The sequence below is a fragment of the Echeneis naucrates genome, chromosome 12 (genome assembly GCF_900963305.1).
Source record: "Echeneis naucrates chromosome 12, fEcheNa1.1, whole genome shotgun sequence".
Classification (NCBI taxonomy): Eukaryota; Metazoa; Chordata; class Actinopteri; order Carangiformes; family Echeneidae; genus Echeneis; species Echeneis naucrates.
The window spans coordinates 16,253,508-16,274,973 of NC_042522.1; the positions used below are offsets into that span (position 1 = coordinate 16,253,508).

General features: G+C 42.6%; 1 protein-coding gene across 2 annotated transcripts in view; it reads left to right on the forward strand.

Annotated features, from left to right (window-relative positions):
- LOC115052012 (carboxyl-terminal PDZ ligand of neuronal nitric oxide synthase protein) overlaps positions 1-17,001 on the forward strand; it is a 40,481-nt gene extending 23,480 nt beyond the window's left edge. For both annotated transcript variants that reach the window (XM_029515881.1, XM_029515882.1), the window contains 5 exons: positions 92-264; positions 2,642-2,803; positions 4,018-4,222; positions 5,568-5,889; positions 14,701-17,001. In XM_029515881.1, the coding sequence (XP_029371741.1) occupies positions 92-264; positions 2,642-2,803; positions 4,018-4,222; positions 5,568-5,889; positions 14,701-15,265 (1,427 nt within the window). In that variant the 3' untranslated portion in view covers positions 15,266-17,001. The remainder of the gene's footprint in view (positions 1-91; positions 265-2,641; positions 2,804-4,017; positions 4,223-5,567; positions 5,890-14,700) is intronic.
- The last annotated feature ends 4,465 nt before the right edge of the window (positions 17,002-21,466 follow it).

Below are 21,466 nucleotides of genomic sequence, written 5' to 3' on the forward strand. Positions count from 1 at the left end.
GTTAAACTTTTGAGCCAAAAGTGAACTAAACAAAAACCTGCAGGTGATGAAAATGTTTTACTTCTTGCGGTTGTTGTCGTTCCTTCTACAGGCCGTAAACTGACAGGAGCCGAGCGGGGGGAGTCAGAGGAGGAAGGAAACCTTGGAGGAAGACGAGGAGGAGACGATCTGTCAGCTGGAACTTCACTGTGTGAAAAGGCAGTCAGTGAAATTCTGCAGAGTCTGGCTGAACTGAATGTGGTCAAACCAGGCCAGACCATCATGGTACACGCTTTTCTTTTAAATTTCAAAGCAAGTTCAGATTTATTGGAAACACATACGAGAAATGTTTCGATGCTGGAATTTGACTGACATTTGAACTGCTGGATGCTGTTGCCTGATACAATAGATATTGAATCCACATCACTTTGGATATGTTCAGTGCCTGCACTCAGCCGTCCAGTCACAGTGTGATGACAGTTTGTTTGGCAGTTTCAGGAAAATTGTCAGATGCTTCCCGTACACACAATGCAAGGTGCAGGGGATCTTCTGTCAGATTTTACAATCTCCTTTACTGTTACTGTATTTCTCTCCACGGTCATCGACCAAGCAAAGCCTTATGACAGCAAAATGCATTTTTGGGGAGAGCTGACATTCACAAACTGCCGCAATAACATTGCATACATGTGACGGTTTATTTTCTCTGCAGCTGTGGTAAAGGTTCCTGTTTATTCCTGCCCACAACACTGAGGATCAGCTAGCTGCAACATCACCATAATTACTTCTCTCTTTGCTTTTGTCTGCTTCTGTTTTTGTGGCTGCAGGACATCGGCCGCTCTCTTGATTCATTGCTTTGGCTCGATCGTGTGTTTTGATGCTATTATCTGGGAATAGCCCTGCCAAATGGCTCATTGAGCTATGAAAGTACTGTATAGTGCTTTGTCATCTACTGCAGTAGCTGACCAGATCATTGACTGCAGCGCTCCATGACTAATCATAGCTCCATGTTGGCAGCAGATACTGTAGGTGTGAAATGACCAGGTCACTTTTGCATGTAGGAGATAAAAAAGCTAAAACTTTGTTTCAGTGAGTTTGCGGTTTGCCAGACTCTGAGTCCTTTTTCAGATTGAAGCTGTCTAGTAGTTTGACAGTGACAGGATAAAAGGGGGCCAACGCGTCGGTTTTAGTGTGTCAAGATGGGCTCCTTTGGATTTGTCATTTGCGGTAGTCGTTCCTGTTATCATGCTGTGAAAAGAGAGCGGGATCGGAGAGGGAGGAACCCGAGTACTCCTGCTGGGCTTTAAAAAAAAAAAAAACGGGGTGCACCTAATCCCAAAAAGCTCAGTCTCCTCCCTTTGATTTCTGAGAAACACAGCCATAATCCCATGAGGGGTTGGCGAACATCTGCTCCATGGAGATAAAGAAGGAGTGAGACGAGGATGAGGAGAGAGGAGGGGAGAAAGAGGTAGAGGAAGGAAAAATGGCCAAATTATTACGTGCTACAAAAGATGCTGCTTGTATTAGTGGCTGCCATTATTCAACACGAGGGGAGATAAAATAACAAACACCCCAGACAGCATCTGAGGTCCTGATTGTTTTTTGTTCTTTTTTATTCTTTGCTGCTGGAGACATTAATCATGTTGTCGACAAATAACGCCTCATTCTGCCTATAACTTCATTACAGTGTGCTCTGAATTATACTGTTTAGAAATGCTTATCAGGGAGGATTCAGTTATGTGAAACAGACAGACAGGAAAAGAAATGATTTTCCCATTTTTTTTTTTTTCTGAAGGTAAAATGACTCATGTTTCCCCCTCTGTGATGAATGAACTGTACTTTACAGCGTGCTACTTCACCCTCTAGTGGCTTGCTGAAGGCATCACAGCACGGTTTGTCCTGTTGTACTGAGGAAATCAATTTTGCATAATAACAGCAACAATTTATGCGACTATTGATGCCTGAATTTCATTTGTTAATGTGGCTCATACATTCTGTCCCAGAAAACACACTTACTGTCATAGTAAGGTGATACTAACCTTTACCTCATCCAAACCGTCAGCACCGATGCAAAAAAGGACACTGTCTTCTGACTTCTGTCCTGAGTTGGACAAGCTGTCCCCAAAAGTAGCCTATGACAGACCCACAGATACACGCTTGTGCACATTCACAACCCTAACACTTGTGTTGATATCGCTGGAGGCAGAAAAGCACCACGCTCTACCCTACTGTGAGAGACAGAGAGAGAACAGTGGGGAAAAAAAAATAAGAGCTGCTGAGGGAACGTCCTATTTCTTCAGGACACAGTTGTGCTGCCAAAGATCATCTGGAGAATGATCTGAAAAATCCGCCACAGAGGAAGATCATCTGCGTGAGAGATTATTCCAGTTCTGCTGAGGAGCCACAGTCTCGGATTCAGATCAGCGAGTCGAAGTCCTGGTGTCAGGAACTCAGAGGACTGGGTGGTTTCTACCCTACTATTTGTTTGTTTGTTTGTTTTTGTTTCATTTTTTCTCATGTCCAAGCAAGGCATTTAAAGAAAAAATCTCCTTTCACATTTATTTATACAGTATATATTCTAATGTCGTACTGCAGGTTCCCACAGTGAGATGATGTTTTTACTGCTGTTATCCCTCCATCAGTGTTTTCTGGGCGTGTCTTTCAGGATTTTGATCGACGGTCCCTCTTTACCGTGACGTCCCAAGGCGTTACTCCCAGCAGCCCTTGCTCTCCGTCCCTCACTCCGCTGGCGTCACAGCACTACCTGCAGCTTCTCCAGCAGCAGCTGCAGCAGCAGCAACAGCACACACAGGTGGCCGTCGCACAGGTGAGGAGGAGACACACAACCACACACAGCGCTGCACAATGAACTGAGAAATTATTATGCTTTATATTGAAAATTAGTTTTAGCTGATTTCTCTTTTTGTCTTCCTCAAGCACCTTCTTTTTTTCTTTTATTCTTGTATGACCTTATTAAATAAGGGCAGTGATGAGCCACTCCACATTACTGTGCTCTCATCTGACTAACATGTCTCCTCATCTTGGCCATTTTAGTTTCGAATCAATACTCTCTCCAGAGATGGGATCAACAGGATGAAGCTCAAATAATTAAAAACATGTTAATACACTCTCATGTCTTCAATAAGGGCCTTTTTTTTTTTTTCTCGTTCTTTCTAATTTATCCAGTTTATTTAATTCAATCTATTATGGCAATGTTATTTGTTATATATCACAATCACAACAATCACTGAGCAGCATTTGGCTGGCACAGTCACACGGCTGACATTTTGCTGTTTCACTTGGGAAGCTGGAATTAATGAATCCCCTGGACTTGTAATATTTTCTCCCATCAGTGCCACACACACACACACACACACACACACACAGCTTTTTACAGTTTTGCCACAATACTGATGTTTATTAAATAAATGTATGTCCCCAGAATGCAAAATACCCACAATGCACTTTTACTTTGCTTGAGGCCAACATGCACTCAGGGTCAGTAGGTTAATGCATCATCTTAATTAAGCAGGACAGTAGAGCTGCTCTTTATTTTGGCCAAATGTACACAACAACATGAAGATATAAGTCGGAGGTTCACAACATTCAAACAAGCTGTGAGACTCTTAAGAGCCACACTAGGTGGCAGCACCAACACAGACAGTGGTGCAGGGATGGTTGGTGCAGCATGAGGAAACAAAACATGGGCTGAAATTTAATCTGCAAATGTTTGTTATGGAGGAACTCAAGCAATTCGTCTACTGTCCTCCTATTTGCATTATCCGAGGAACTGCAACAAAGATTCATATTTTCTTTATTATTTCACATCCGACACTGCTGATTTCATCAGCCTCTGTCAGAAATGAACTTGAATATCCATCCTCAGTTAATATAAGAATCATAAGTATGGGCTGGATTATTGAGCTTGATTTAATACGATATTATGAATCAACTCAGTTTTTATAGATAATCCATTTAGGCTCCCGAATCAATTCAGTAATGTTCAAACAAAAATACCTTCCCCTTTGTTTTCCATGGCAGGTGCAGTTGTTGAAGGATCAGATGGCAGCAGAGACCGCTGCCCGGATGGAGGCCCAGGCCCGCGTCCACCAGCTCCTGCTGCAGAACCGGGACTTGCTGCAGCACTTGGCCCTGCTTGTTCGGCAGCTGAAAGAGCTGGAGGCCCGTTCCCCAAAAACAGCTCAACCAGGGCAGCCACAACAGGAACCTCAAGTTAACGGACACAGTAAGTTGCAGGAGACGTGACCATAGTTTGAACTGTGAGATATTCTCAGACAAACCTGCGTTTAGGTCAGGTTCCTCTGGTGCTGCAGTCCTCATTGTACTCTCCCCTGATGGACTGAGGAGGGTGTGGGCATTTACAGCACAAACCTGAAAACACTGAACGCTGAAGGCTTTCCCTTCTTACCCACCTGCACGTTCTTTAGTCCTTTCTTCACCAAGGAGAAAAAAAAAAAGTCCACCTGGTGTGAGCTTCATCATCAAAGGAGAAACACAGGGAGGACAGATGCAAAGCCTCGGTTACTTTTAATGATCATGTGTGTGTGGATGAGAGGAAAATGCAGCGTTAGGGCTTAAATATGGTTTTAGGTCAACTTTGAGATGGCCTTTACATTTCCTTTAAAAAATGACAGCTTTCTGTTTTCATCATGCAAATTTAATTCTTAATATAAACGTGATGGTTTGCCTGCTCTTTTAACTGAGAAACTACAGGAATTTTGGTGAACCTGCAGATGATAAATCCTGTCACCACAGTAAACAAACAAATAAATGTACATAAAAATCTGTTTGCAGCTGCAGTTGTCAGTTATAGAAAGCTGGATTGTTGATCTCACTTTGTAATGTTTATTGAGATTTTACATAAGCTTGAAAATTACTGGTTGAATGCGACTGTGTTATACACTATTACACTACTGAAGACAGGGAAACCCATTGAGAGCAAGCTGTTTGTTCCAGGATGTCGTGATTTATCACACAATAAATACAAAAATGTATAAAATCATAAAAGCCATATAACAAGCAATTAAATGTGTGTGTGACAATACATATCTTTACGAACAATAGCGTCTCTTAGCTAAACTAAGAGCGCATTATATCCTATAATAACAGTGGATTTAAAACCCCATTTTGTCAGCATTATCTCACAGTCACAGACTTTGTTCTCAGCGAGAGTTTTGGTTTTGTGGAGCATGATTTTGGTACACACACTCACAAAGACACAATCTTTGTCCCAAAGAAGGATTTTATGGAGGAGGGATGTATTCACACCAGCTAAAAGAACGGCCTGTCCTGCCAAGAGGATAATGAATAACTGAGCGCGCGCGCGCACACACACACACACACTCACATGGATTGGAGTTGTGTGTGAGTTTATGTACACATCACACAATAAATGTGTTTTTCATACATGCGTGTTTATGTGTTTCATTTTAAAACGATATAATCGCTCATGCCTGATGGTCAAAGAAGTAGCTGCAAGATAATAAGAATCTTTACAAAGACACCAAGTGGTGGCTTCGTTATCTCGTGCTCTGTTCAGAAATTTTATTGGTTTTATTGATCTCTTCCAGGTGGTGAGCAGTCATTCGCTTCCACATTAGCCAAGCCTTTATCACTAAACCTGAAGAACCACTACAGTCAGAGTCTGGACCAGCACCTCACCTCCACGCCTGCGTGGCCACTCCAGAACTCCACCCTCGCCCCCGCCCAGGTGGACTGCGTCGAGTCTTACCTCAACCTGCTCAACCTGGAGAACAGCACCAAGCCAGCCGCGTCAGTGAACGAGGACCCGGACTCTTTCATCAGGGCCAATGAGACCACGGACAACAAGGAAGGGTCCTGCAATGAGATCGTCCCATTTACGTCGAGAAACTCTGCCAGCATGGACGAAAAGTAAGACGGCTGCCCTCATGTTGATTCCAGAGAGAGAAAATCATTTGTTTCAGTGCTGTATTAACACAAAAATCAGAATCAGTCCTCTCACAGTGTGTTGTGTAAGGAGGTCATTTTACACAAGTATAGTAGTTTGACATTTTTAGAAATGAGAAGTTTCTTTTTCTGATTCTGAGTCCAAATACTGTAAATGAAATGATGCTTGTACAACATGAAAATGTTTTTATTAGAGTATTGTGTCAGTCATGCTATTATGTTTGTCTTAATCCTTCTTGTCAGGGTAGCCATGTTTTAAGTTTGGTATTGCATTAACGTCTAACAGCAGATATACCTGCAACAATCACTGGATTCCTGATGCTGATACTGAAGGAAACTTAAAAAACTGGTTGGTCTCAAGCAACTTCTGAAGCTTTAAAGCGGTCTTCAAGCACATTTCTGTATTTATTTATAAGGGACTTTGGAGGTGGTGTGCTTGAAACGCATCAGCCACACATAGTCATAAAAATGCGTGTTAAATTATGTTTGTGTTGAGATTTGGACACAGAAGGTCTGCATGCACCTTTCTGTCTGGCCGTTTAACTCTCCTTCGGTGGTACAACAACAATTTGTGTTGGAGTTTAACTCGACTACACAGTGACACATGCAGCCTGTAGCTTTTAGTGTTACTAGTGGCGAAACAGCTCAACTCAGCAGAAACAGCCTCCAGCTAATGAAAGTGTGACTGTAATCAGGGGGTTATAGGAACGGGGCAGAAAAAGGGCCGGAGTCGGACCAACAAAGAGCGGCTCAGGTTTGACGCTGAAAGAGGGAATGGAAGAATGAGATTAATCATCAGCTCCAACTGTGTTTCTATTCCATGAAATAACTAACTCTAAGAAGCTGTTAAAGCAGACACTGTAAATGGCATTGCTTTCTTTTGAGCACTTTAAAATTAATGTGTTTTGCTTTTCAAAGATGTTTTTTGGAGTTCCTTTTCCTCGCTGTCACACTGATTATGTCAGAGCGTTTTCCACACTGTACTTCTGACTTTATGTGTGAAAGCTCAGTGACACACAAGCAAACCTCACCTTGAATGTGTATATGTTGCCATAGCATGTTATGGCATTTTAATGAGCTTTTAATCTCCTTAAAACCATCACAAAGACTAGCAATGGTAAAACACCACATGTGGGATAAACTCTTTAGTTCTTTGCTTTTTTTTTTTTTATCTCCCTCCTTCCCTCGCTCGTTCTCACACTAAATTTGTCTCTTGTCTTGCTGTTTTCTCTCTCTGAAAAGCTATCCGCAGTCAAATCTCCAAGGAGAGCTGATTTCAAAACAGACAAGGAGAAAAATAAGGAGTTGGAATTGACTTAGTGGTGTAGTGTGTACTTGGTGTGCTTGTATTTTTCGTCTGCTCTGTTTGTGGGGTTTGCCTGTGTGCGCGTGTGTGTGTGTGTGTGTGTGTGTGTGTGTGTGTGTGTGTGTGTGTGTGTGTGTGTGTGTGTGTGTGTGTGTGTGTGTGTGTGTGTGTGTGTGTGTGTGTGTGTGTGTGTGTGTGTGTGTGTGCGTCAGGCTGCATCCCAGCCAGCTTCACATCCTGTGGTTTCCTGCGCCCAGACTCCCAGCCAATCCCAGCTTCAATCTCTTCACAACCTGAAACCCAAACCCAGCTACATATGTTAGAATACAGTTTTTTGTACAGTGGAGGGGTGAGGGGGTTAGAGACGAGAGACAAAAGGGGAACTTCAGATTCCGAAGAGGGACGTCTTGTTGCTGTACATTTCCATTTGAACAATAGTTTTATATGGGAATGTGTCATGTGCCAAACCTGCCACCACCCCCACTTTCCCTTCATTTGTAATTATGTAACAGCCAGCATCTTTTTTCTGTCTCCCACTTTTCCTCCCGAGCTCCTTTGTCCCACAACGTTTTCTATTTTCTATCTCAGTAGCTTAAAAATATAGCAGCAGGAAATTTTACGCCTGGATCTTTCCCCTCCCTGCCATCCGTCTCCTCACTTATTGGCTTTTATTTGCCTCATCTCCTGCCTCATCTCCTGAGTGACATGATCTGTGAATTGTCACTGTTTACGGCTTGATGTCACTGGTGTGAATAAAAAAGAGAGACTGACAGGTCAGGTCATGCTGCACCAAAAATAAACACAGATAATCATCCTCTAGCCGTTTATCAAATGAAAACACCTTGACTGTGTATTGAATTGGTGCTTTATGCTGTATGTGGAACCAACTCAACTACGAAGACTCTTTTAATGGCACTAAAGCAGAGGAAAAAATGTGAGTTGGAGAAGTGGAAACTTCAGCTCCATTGTGTTATTGTGTATGCCTCGTCAGACTTCTTTTCGTTACCTTTGGCACAGTCAGATCCCTGCGCCCACTCTCCCTCCCTCCACCGCATGGCAAATTTTATTGCTTCCATTTGCTTTTTCCTTCTGGATCTCCCTGGCGAATCATTGTTTTTCAACCTGAGTGGCCGTGTTTTATGTCCTGCGAAGGGGCAGACCGATAGCCGACAGCACTGCCATCCCATGTCGCCGTCTCTCGTCATTGTCTTCCCCCATTTTCTTCATCCTGCCTCGACCGGACCCCGACCACCCTCCTTCCCTGCTTCCGCACCAGACTCCATCTGCAGTGCTGGTCATGCAGAGCGATGGAATCCGTTTGCTCCTCGTTATTAGTGCAATTTAAATTTATAGCTTTGCATCACGCAGGCGTTATTGCCCAGTGTGGACCGAAAGCCTGTGCGCTCGCCAGCTGGCCCTCTGACCCCAGCGCCTATATCATTACTACATATGGTGGGTTGGCATGGTACACACATCTAACCGCCTAGTGAGTCACACTTTACACAACGAGCTGGAAAACCAGGAACAAAAGCAGGATGTTATAATACACAAACCTAAACTGAGGCTGAGGCTGATGAGGGTGTCATGATTACGTGATTATAAATCAAAGTATCAGACAAATAGCAATTTTGTCCTGAAGAAGGCGCAAAACCAAAATAAATGTTAATGGCTCACCAAAGATGTCACAGTTACAGAAAAAGGAAAACGTAAGCAAGTCAATTCAATACAGACACGGTGTGATCCTCGTGATGATGCTGGATTAGAAAGTCAGGAATGATTCATTATCCGGGAAAAACTTCCCCCGCGAGTCACTCGGTGGCTGCTGAGATGTTTCATTCGGGCCTACAGTGCCACTCCACCCAGCAGACCAACGGCAGCGTGCCCGCACACAGCAGGAACACAAACACACAGTGGCCAGCTCATATCAACGCCCAACTATGTATTATTACTATAAGTGAGTCATATTCGCCTCAGGCTTGGCGTAGCCTGGACTCTCTGACTCTGACCGTATTGTATCTTGCATAATCACATTTCCTGACCTATCTTGCGATCTTCTCTTCCTCTTTTATCTTCCCCCCCCCCCCCCCCAGCTTCCTCTCCCTCTTCATCATTAACATCAGATTGCACCAGCAGTATTGCCGGCCAGTAATTTGCAGAATTTGTGATGGGACTGTAATGGATGATGTTGCCGAGCGCTCGGGAGGAGCTGGCTATGGCAGCCGGATTTACACACCGTTGCACGCCGTTGTTCAGAGATAGGCGCTGACATTTTTAAGAGGTTTGCTGCAGGATTTATCTGCACTCAGACTCGTATCTGGCTGAATGTGATACCTGGTGCCACGTTTGACTGTCACTCACTGAAAAATGCTTGACAGGCACGGTTGCTCTTTAAAATACAGTTGATTGAATTGACCTGAAGTACTAACCTCTGAAACTTTTTTTTATTGCTTTGGTCTCTGTATCGATTTTCATCTTCACGTTCAATTATCTGAGGAATAAAAAAAAAAACTACAGCCAGGTAATTTAATTTAATATTTTTTGATTCACAATGCGCAACAGACAGAACGGCAGGACGATTTATGATTTAATTCATTACCTTCCTGCCATTTTTATCTACGCAGCCAAAAATTGTCTTTAAGAGCATCCACAGCTGTTGCTCTTCCATGTCAACATAAAAATACTCTATCCTTAATCTTTCAGTTTTTTTGAAGCAAACAGGTCACATGACAAACACCCTTTAGATAGGAGACAGGCAGCGATGGTAGTTACAAAATGGGGAAATAGAATTAAATTATTAGGTAGAAATAAAACCTACAACATTAAGTATTTATCGAGTTTGGAAGATTTAAAGGAAGTCCTCTTACCATAAGCATTTAGATTTCAACATGATAAACTTCTCCTGTTAATGTTGCTGCTGAAAGCAGAGATTAGTGTTTAAAAAAAAAAAAAGGGTTAGGGTTTAATTGGGTGTCTAGCTTTTTTTTTTTTTTTTTTTTTTTTTTTTTGTTTTTTTGTTTTTTTGCAATCTCCAACATTTGAGATTTGAGAATGAGCAGTGAACACGTGTACTTTAATTTGCAACTGCATGTTGTCAGAATTGAAAACCTGGAAGACGAGAAAAACCAAAGCGTTGTTTCATCAGGTAAAGATTCACGTTCCTAGTGAGTCTCCTAAAAGGTTTTTTTTTTTTTTTTTTTTTAAAACCACTGAGATTTTAACACTAACTGGTGTTGCTCTTCTAGTCTAAGATGTGAGCCTTTCCTGTAAGAACCAACCGAATTGGAGATTGAGAGTTTGCAGCTGAGATAGATTTCTGTCTCAGGAGGTTTAGGGTTTCTACAAATAGCTGCCCTAAATGTGGTATATCATTTTAAACCTAACCCTAACCCTTCATGCTGTAGGCTTTGCACAACGGTCAGCAGTTGCCTTAAGAGTACACTTGCAGACTTGGACTCGTCATTAAAGTGAATTTTGTATTTTTGTCATTTTTCTAATGGTGGTAAAGTTCGTAGAAATATTGGTGCAGTCAATGCGCTGCCTTTAGCCTGAGGTTTGGTCTGTCTCGTTGGATTCTACCGAAAGGGATGACCGCTGGCGTGAGATTTTAAACTCTATTCATGCTCCCTCTGCTTCGCTCTGTAGCACCCTTCCCGTCTGTAGTCTAACTGTCGCCTCTCTTTGGTACAGGTGTGAGGACCCGCTCCTGCTCATCCTCTTCCTCATCTAACCATCCCTCATTTTACTGTCAGCCTGCCCAAACAAACAAACACCCACCCAACCAGCAGCAGCTGCCTCAAACCCACAGCTCATGCCTTCCATCGCCCCCGTCCCCCATATCCCCGTCCCCCATATCCCCGTCCCTCTCATCGTTTTGCTGCACCAACCCGCCTCTCCCTAGGAGCCTGGGGAGCTCTCTGCCACTGCCTAAGCCCCCTTCCTCTCCTCCTCCTCTTCCTCTTCTCTCTGCCCCTTCTCCTCCCTCTATGTGAGTATTACTCATGACAACCAGCATGCGGAACCGAGTGTCTGTGGCACAAGCATGGGACTCGGCATGCGGTGGATGAACACTGTTGGTGTTGGCTGGCTCATGTGTGGGTCTCACCAGTGATTTCTCTGCTAATGACTGCTTAGTAACATTTACATGCGGATGTGGTTTTGCAAATTCGTAACCACATTAGCACTGAGGTAATCGGTGAGTCACGCATGTCTTGTGCACGGTAGTGCTGTTTTTTGTTTTTTTTTTTGTTGTAGTTCTTGTCTTTTTTCTTTTTTTTTTTTTTTTTAATGCCTCACTTTCCTTGACTTTGAGAAATTGATTTGTCTCTCGAGCTTTTGCAAGAGAAACAGAAATGCTCTTGTCAAAACTTGGTGTTATGTCAGTGGGAGTTCATTTTGAAAAATGAACCCGTCAAAGCAGAGACAGGAGAGAAGTACTCTGAGACTCAATTTGTTTCATGGAGTTTGTGTTATACTTTAGTGTTTTTTTTCTTTTGACATGTGCATGTTTAACTAAATCTTACCAAATCATCATCTTCCAGATGGAAGATTTAATAAGGCAAACCTCAAGCATACGGCGTCAGAGCTCTCACTCATTCATGTTTAACCAGCAGCCAGTAGAAGGAAATGAAGCTATTTAATTTTGTGGTTGAGAATGACAGACAAAAATAGCATTTGAATAACGCAGTATTAGAAACTATGTTATTCATAATAAACCAAGAAGAGGACAAACTAAATTGAGATCATGTAAGTCAGATAATCAGAATTCTGTGGCTTTGCACAAGAAATATCTGCAGCAGCATTTTCTCTGTTTTTCTGTCTGTCTGAGTTTTCCACCCACGCTTAATTTTGCCACTTTAGAAGACATTTATTTTTTATTTTTTTGGATTTGCACAAAATAATAATCGTTAAAAAATAAAACCCAATGAAGTGTTCACTGTGATGGATTAACTAAATTCTCCGTCCATTTTCATTACACACAGAACTGAAATAACTTTCCAAATGGGGGGAATATTGTAGATATTCTTCTTGAGCTACTGTGTGCAATAATGTAAGTAAATGAGAGCTGCTGTAAATGGTCGGCCTTGAACAAGCTCCTAATAACCTCCTTTAGTTGGACAGCTTAAGTCCTAAACTGACATATAATAAGCCCTGAGAGATTTGAGAACTGTGGGTCCATATCATTGTCAAAGGGCTGATCCAGGCCTCAGCTGGTTGTATGTTTAAAGTAAATCCACCGATGGGGGTTTTAAATATTTTGAGGTCTACAAGCTACATAAAATTTAATTTTTTTTTGAAACACGCACAGTTCATACAGAAACAAAACCAGGTTTAGCATTTAAAGCTCAAAGTATCATTGCTGGTCTTGGCCTTTGCCACAGAGAGGCCAAGATTGCACAAGTACGACATGAATTATTCAGCTACGGAGAATTGACCTTTATAGCAACTCATCTGTCCTTGCTTGTTTTATAGTTGGGTGGAACTGAATTTCCAAAGCCACTACTTAAAAACAAAGGCTAAAGCATAAAAGCCCAGCTGCTGATGTGCCTGGCAGGTAGGCAGACTGAGACTAGAGCAAGCTGATTGGAGAGACAAAGACAGAATAATCAACAAAGAGGCAGAAAATGGAAAGGAAAGAGGGAGATGGCGAGGCAGAGAGTGGCGTCAGTGTGACAGACACGAGCTTTGCTGACTCAAACTTATGATAATGAGTCTGGGAAGGAAAGAAAGCAGCAGGCTCTTGATCTTGATGCAAATTAATCTCCACATCCTGGCAACACACAAATGCAAAAACAACTGAGTCAAAACTGTAAACAGCACTGTTTGTGTGTATAAACGACAAAGAAAATGTGACCTCAGGGGAGGAAAAACAACAGTAAAGGATCACGAGACATAACTCAGCTGTTGCATCACTCAGTGTCAAGTTAATAATCATTCCTTCTTTCTACCTTTTAAGTAACTTTTACTTTTATATTCTCTCCCAAGCAAAACCCAGACACTCATATCCGCATTATATGTCTCTGAATGTGCTCAGTCCAGCTGTTGTCTCGACTTTTGATGATCCAGGTGGCCTTGAATCGTCACACAGGCCGTGGCTAGATGCAAAGCAGCATCAGCTGGCCTTATCTGCATTGTACTGTATTGGATCAGGTTTAGCAACAGCCAGCTAAGGTCCAGCTACTTTTTAAGAAATTATTTGGACAGCTGAATGCACAGTAAATCTAATAATATTGAAAAGCGATGGCATTATTATCAAGGTTTCATAATTAGGTATTTAAAAGCACAAGATAACTATCAGCAATAGTTGGCACATTATTCAGATGTGACAGTTCTGGGACTGAGCGCTTCCTGGCTGCTGTGACAAAGTTTGAATTCTGATGTCGGCATGCTCACGATAACGATATTGTTAAAGTGTAGCATGCTCACCGTCTTGGTTTATAGTTTTAGCATGCTAACATTTGCTAACTATAAACAATTTTGCGTGACAATTTCACGGCAAGCTTTAATCAATAGTTGTTTGGATGTTCTACTCAAAGTGTGAACGCCATTTGAACCATAAAGTCAAGGAGTCACCAAGTCAGTCCTCTAGGCAACGTAGGAGTCAAAAAGTCCACCGTAGATCCACCGTTGTTAAAACTAATGATGCTGCTTTGACCCCGGGGCCAGAGGCGTTCTTGGCTTTACGGTTAACCCGAAGTCTTCTGTGTGAGTAGGACGCAGCAGATAATAACGGAGTCCCTGCTCCATTATGGCGAGTTTGTCATTTCTACAGTTAACACCATCCTCACAAAGGTGCAGAGCCAGTAAATACATCAACAAGTTACATAAGTTCATTACTGCGGCCACAGGCGGACCTTATATCACAGGGGAACAAAGTGAGTGGCCAACAGTAATCTAGATTTGAGGAGTCAGGAAGGAAGCAAGGCTTGTTAGCAAGTGTGTGTCAGGATTCATTTTCCAGAAGAATGGTTCTGACTGTGTGCGGTTGTGTGCACTGGCGCTCGTCATGACGTTGTTGTGGTGCCATCAGGGAGACTGCAGTGTTGCTATTTCTGGTGTGTGTGTTTGAGGAGGGGGAAAGCCTGCAGCTCTTTCCTTGCTTCCCTACCCCTCAACTCTTTTTTTTTTTTTTTGCTTTGGCTTTCTTTCTACCTCTGTCCCTCTGTTTTCTCAGTATGAGAGCTGTGGGATGCAGATAAGTCCCCAGACAGCTGAAACAACAGGGGAACTGGAGAGAAAGAGAGAGTTACTGCCGTGTCTAGCAACAGCCTACGTCACAGTAAGCTCAGGTTAATGGGGTATAATGTGACTGATGAAGAGGAAAACTGGCTTGAAGCTTATTTCAGTACTCCCGCAGAATAATAATGAATCTAATTTAGCAAATGGATCCACTAAGAAATTCCCAGCATGTGAAACAGTACAGGCTTTTTGCCAGACTTCCCTAACTGGTCCATATGTTCTCTCGCCTGCAGGTATAAACAGACAATCCCCAAACTTGACCCTCCTCCGCCCTCCTTGAACCGTAAGCGGGCCAGCAGGACCTTGTCTCCAGGGTCAGAGGTCACGCCCGGGCCCACGCCTGGAGAAGTCATCGCGAATGATGTGGCCCCCAGCCGCAGCAGCAGTGTCTCATTCCCAGACATCACCCCCAGCTCCCTGTCATCGGCCGACTTCCACTCCCTCAGCAACGGTGAGAGCAGCTCCTGTTCAGCCAGCGAGGACTCGGGGGTCCGCTCCGAGACCAAGTCCCTGCTGTCGCCCCTGCGCGACGACGACGACCTGTTCGGCGAGCGCGGGACCTTTTTAACAGCCTCCAGTGGCTGCGACAGTCCCCTGGAGGAGGGAAGCGACGCAGTCATCTCCCCCTTTGAGTCGTATCCTGCCGAGCCCCCCACACTCACTTCACACGCGAACACTAACGAGCACCCACTGCCATTTTCATCTCCTGGGAATGATACCTGCCTTCACATCAGTTTTTCTGAGGATGAGCTGCTGGAAAGCAGCCAGGAAGACCCTAATATCCCACAGAGGAGTTAGGAAAATGGGCTCCTATTCCCACTGGAGATCTTTCACGATGCTCCTCAATCAGCTTGTAACGCAACACTTAATATCAGACCCTTCTCTGCTTGCACTGGGCTCCATTTCAGGACCTCTAATTATTTCCGTCCACTTGTGACATAGTCCAGACGTAGCATTGCTGGTAACTGAGAAATAATCATTGTAAAAACTATTAGCCAATGGACAGATTTAGTATTTTTGTAATGAAATTAATGATCTAACTTACTTTGTAGTGACTAGAAAGTTAAGCAGAATACATGTAGCAGCTATTGCACTGTCGAGATCCACATCATTTACTCTTAAGTCGGTGAGAGAACACATTTTATTTTTGCTAGTGGTTGACATTAAAACATGTTTTTTTTTTTGTATGATGCTTCACTGTGTTGCAAACTGATGTGGAAATACCTTCTTGTTTTTCCCAGATTTCACAGCGTGATGCTAATGTATGATGATGACGATGATCACATGAATGTTGGTGATGTTGGGAAGAGCCTCGTCTTCTGAAAAGCCCCGGAGTGGATGACTGGTGGAATGCAAAGAACAAGAAAGTCAGGAAAAAGGGTAAAAGGACAGGATAGAAGTGAGCAGCTGTAGTTGCGTTTTGGTTTACGCACACTCACATGTGGTTGTGTTGTCGGTTTTTGTAGTATCAGAGTTGAGCGGGCAATAGAATGTGTTGTGCTCCTTGTATAGTCGTTTTTGTTTTGTTTTTTTTAAGATTTGAAAAGGTCTTAAGGCAGCACTGGAGAAAAATGCCAAATAGCCAAAGGGAATACATGGTCTGCATTGTACTGAATGCGTACATCGTATAATTCCACAACAATCCCTCTAAAAGTTGGTTTCATTGCATTGAATGAAGATTATTTTAGTTTAGAGAAACAGCACATGAAGAAAGAATACCCTGAGTGTGCTATGATGGAAACCTTGGATTGAACCTGTCTGAGGAGGGCGTGTTTGATAAAATGAAGACTTGGGCTTGTACTCAGGCTGCAGAGATAATTGGGGGGAATCACATAAGACCTTGGAGAAAGACAGTTTGACAGATTTTTGTTTCTCTGCTGCTCTCTTTGAGATCCTGAGTGACTATAAAATCTCTTACAGCTCTTAGGGCCAATCAAGCTGACGTTGTTGGCGCACAATGTGCATTGCCGTTTTGTGTGTGTTGCTTAATTGTCACCAAGGGCTGGGAAATGTAATGGACATTATTCACTACATGCAGATTTTGGAGACCAAACTAAATTAAGTTAGTCGATTGATGGAAACATTTCTGATAATTTTAAAGTTTAGGTCAAATGTAAATATTTGCTGAGAATGTAATGGTTTCATTTAGATATTTAGTATCTTAATGTGTTTAGATTTTGGTTTGGACTGATATTTAATATATCAGGTGATGAGTCATTGGGGAAAATGTGCTGATGCCTAAGAGCTGATAACGCGTCTCTTTATATTCCCATTTTATTTTACATTAACGTGGCAAGATTCTGCAGCGTTGTTAATAGTAGTTTTATGCAATTGTTGTAACCTATGACTGAGAGAAGTGACGATGAATGGGCGCGAGAGGAAAAGCACTTGAGGTGTGAAGTGGGGGGGGGCAGGTGTAAAGATCCAGTCTTTTCGCACCAAGAAATGGGGCTTTTCTCAACATCACATGCGACAGGGAGCTATTAACAGCAATAACACTTGGGAGAAAAAAATAATAAAGAGGAATAATTGGAGAACTTATTCACCTGTGTTTTTTTTTTTATGCAAACTGTTTTTGTGTAATCTCTTAAAAATACGCATTATTGCATGTATATGCCAGAAGAAGACTGGACCGTAGGGAGATCAGGTCTGAAACTATGAATCGTTCACACAGTACTGAGGAGCGACAAAATCAGAAGCAGCTCACTGAACACTGTTTGAATCGTAAGAAGTCATTCATGCTCTCCTCCTTCGGCCCTTTTACTCACTGCATTAATTATGTCTCACATTTTGCTTTAACAATTCATGTCTGTCAAGCGCTTTCCCACATGTGTAACAATTTCAGGGCCGGAGACCTTCTGCTTCCTCGCTGGAGGTGTTGGCCACCCACGGAGCCTTTTGACAGTGAGCTGTTTCTTCTCTGATGTCCTCAAGCCAACAAAGCTCATCTCCGCAGTGTCTCTGTGAGGCAGGAGCGGGTGACTGACAGGTTTAATGTGCTCACGGGCCTCAGAGCAGCAACGAGAATGGAGGTGAATAAGGAAAACCCCCGAAGGTGTTAGGACTCCATGTGGCACAGTTTAAACAACAGAATCGGTGAAGTGTGTGGTTTGTTTTATTTGTGGCGCAGGAGCTTCTATCTCCCTGAGCGCCTTCATGTCCTCCCTCCACTTGGAATTCCCCAAATGAATAATCAATAATGCAGGATGTCTGTGCAGCTAAGAATAGCCGAAGCTTCTCCATCCTCTTTTCCTCATCGAAGGAGGTCTTCTCTCCGAGGTGGCCTCCGTTCAATACCAGACTGCATCTGATCTGTGATCAATCTGACATACTTGCACATAGTCAGACCTCAGCTTGATGCTGAACGTTAACCTCTGTGGCTTTACTTGACTGGGCTGTCGTCCTTTACGTGCCCATTGATGCTGCTGAGAAGTTGTTGTGTGTGTAGTTGTGTGAAGTTAAGTTAAGTGAAGGAGGCAAAGTTTTTATATAATATCATAAATGCACTGAAGGGGGATGCAGTATTAACATACATACTGACGTGAAATGTTTAAAGCAACGTAATTATGATATAGTACTTTTAATTAACATTTATTTGACTTGAGGCCAAAGATGAAGGGAAGGCTACTGTCGTTACTTTTTGGATAGTTTAGCTGTTTTGCTGCTTCATTTTGGGTTTTTGTTTCTGTTTTTGTTTTTTTTCTTCTGGTTGTATTCGTTTTTAGGGAAAACTGTTTGTGAATTTTTCAGATTCACCACACACTTTTCTTAGCAAAAAAAAAAAAAAAGGCTTGGTCTCATACTTTTCATTCTTTTTGAAGCCCAACACCGCAGCAAATAAACAGTGTAGTACTGATCCTGGACTGACTTCAGTCCACAGGGAGCTTTCTGCTGGTCTGTGGTACAGCATGAATTAAAGTGCCCACAATCAGTCCAGCAGAGACGTGGCCCATTTTTCTGGACTTCCTCCAGATTCTTTTTCAGTCTCCAGAGGTGAGTAAAATGAAAAGAAAGCTAAGACCATGAATAGAATGAGATGTATTCCAGTTACACTCATGCATCTGTTTTACTACTATAGTAAACCCAACAGAAATGGTTCAATGCTTCACACATAGTGGAACTTATCTCTCCAACACTGCTCTCTCCCTCGGCTTTATTTGGAGGACTGACATTTCAGATATGTAAACTCCGGCACTAGGCAGACGGATAGAGTTGGGAATAAGAGGAAACAGCGATGGGATTGGAGAGGCTGTCTAGAGCAGGGCTGTCACAGAGCTTTTTAAAACTCTTAGTAAACAACCTCTCATAGCTTCACTGAGCTGTTTGGATGGTTTCAAACATTTGTGCTTTTAGCTGTTATGAAAGGAGAATTGTGCTTTTGGGCCAAATATTGCTGCACTCAGTCTTTTTTCGCCTTTTCTTACCCGCGATATTGTCACTGAAAGGCGCACGCAAGCAAGAGCAGCTAACTCAGGTGAGAGAGGTATGAAGTTCTCCTCTGAGGGGCTGTGTGCCTCGTGGAGCCTGTGAAGGTTTTAGCTGAGGGGAGTCGGGCCCCTGAGGAGAAACAGTCCACCCCCAGGTTCCACAAAAATATTTTCCTGTTGGGTCAAATGGAGAAGTAATGCCCTGGGTGCCCACCCACTACCATTAGGACCTGCCCAAATAGGTCAGCAGCAGTCTGAAAGCCAAACAGCTCTTGTTTTCACTTGGCCCTTTTGCAAAGCTAAATATAGCTCAGGACCAAGGCTGAAATGTGACTTTTTTATTTATTTTTTTTCTTTTAGCCAGTGGGGGTTGTCCAAAGAAATAAACACCAGCTCAATATATTCAGCTAGCTGACGAGAGCTCTGTATGAAATATCACTCCACAGCTGCTCTTTGGGCAGTTCAGTTCATTGTTTGGCTTTTGATGGTTTGAAGTCAAGGCCAGAGAGAGACAGGAGTTCACAGAAATCCAAGCCTCAGTATGCCAAAGTGAATGGCATCAGACGTTATATCGAAGAGTCCAGCCTGCTTAATTAATCTCATTCTTCAAACTATTATTTGACACACCGGGAAATATGCTCTGTCTCGCCAACAGTTAGATGAGAAGATCAATAATGATCAATAATTCCGTCACTCTGCCTGCCGGCAGCAGCCATACGTTCACACTCAAGTGTAGAAAATGCCGCCAAATGTATTGCAAGACAGAATCACAACGTAGAATAGTGTGACAGAGATATGGAAGTGGAGTAATTCTGGGAAAAGAGTTGACAGGATACGAGGACAAAACTTCACTGAGAGTTATTGTACTAATATTTTGCAAATGATGATGTAAACATCGCTTTTCATGAGAGCTAAACATACAGAAGTATTCAACAAATTTGATGGCTTTGCAGAGAAAGTAAGGAATATATATATATATTTTTTTTTTATGTTTTTTTCCCCTCTGACAGAAGTGGCTGAAAAAGCACAGCGGTTCCCCGAGTGGGCTGCAAGCCTCAGAAGATCAGAGGAGAAGGAGCGAAGATTACTGCATGTTATGGTGGAGTTCACAGTGGGGGGGGTCAGAGGTTTGGCACCCTTTGGTCTCTGTGAGCACAGATGTGGTGTGGCGCATAATAGTAATGTTAGTGATTTTTGTTTTTTTTTTTTTCCATTCGTGTTTGAAAGGCTTTAGCTGTCGAGGGGGATTTAACATCTGTGTCATTAGAGATCACATACTGTACTGTACTGTCGTTCAGAGGGAGTTTCTATCAATTAGTGTGTCTGTGTGTGTGTTCCCCTCTTCACCAGGGCATAGGATGAAGATGAGAGGGAGAAACTTTTGGACTTTAATTAATTCTCTCACTTCAGAACATTAGAGGAGGAAAAAAAAACCTATAAATATTAAACTTGACTGCCACCAAATATTCATACATCTCATTATACAGTCCTAATGTGAGAATGTGCAGAATTTAGCTTTCTGTATTTCCACAGAGATGGACTTTGTTCATCATTAAGAACTGCAAATAGCCTTTTCTGCGTGTCAGCCAGCACATTTATCCATTTCAAAATACATGGGCTTTTATTCATGTAGAAAACAGAACAGTCTTTCCAATACAATACACATGAAGTCTTTTGTGACCAGCTGATATTTCCCCTAATATTTTGGATATTCGGTGATTATTTCCAAGGCCTAGTCGTGTTTCACCAGAAGTATTGGAAGGTCCTCACGGTGGCGTACCAAACCACGCCATCTCAGCTGTCACGTGAATGCTGCTCATACTACTTCAGACTCTCCTGCAGTGTTTTCGTACCAAACCTGGTTTCTGCATCCATTTCCAATATTTCATCACAAAGTAACCCTCCAACCTGGTTTTGTCAGGACAGTTTCTTCTTTCTCAGTCCTGCTGATTTAGAGCCAAAAGTAAAGCTTTTTTTTTTTTTTTTTTAATGTGCATTCAGCTGCGTTCAAAGGTAAATCCACAAATATCTATCTCCTGGTGGAGGAAGTCAGCAGTCAGTCAGAAATCTGATGTGTGACGTTTCTGTCCAGGTGAATGTGTTGGACGTAAATCGAGCCGCTCTACTCCGCCAGCAGGGGTAATAAAATGTGGGTAACATTTTTCCTTTGCTAGCGTGAACCTGTCTTCACTTTCAGAGCTCTTATGACTTAAATAACTACCACCCAGCCAATTGCACTGCCAAGATTCATGTTCTATTCTTATCACCTGCAGGCCTTATTATGATTATTATTATTATTATTATTATTATTATAATATCACAAAGCCCTCTCCAAGAATTTAGACAATCACAGAAGCTGAAGAGATGCCCATTCCTCTTATTTCAGAAACCTCTGCTACATGAGGCCGATGTCTCTACATCTCTGCGGCCGAAGAAGAGTTACTTAGTTTTACATTTGTATTGGTGTAAATGATGTAATATGTTGCTGCTGACAGACAATTCTCTTCTTCTTATCTTTGTTAATCTAAGTTGTTTAACGTGCCTCCTCGCACATTGTCAGCGACTTTAATTC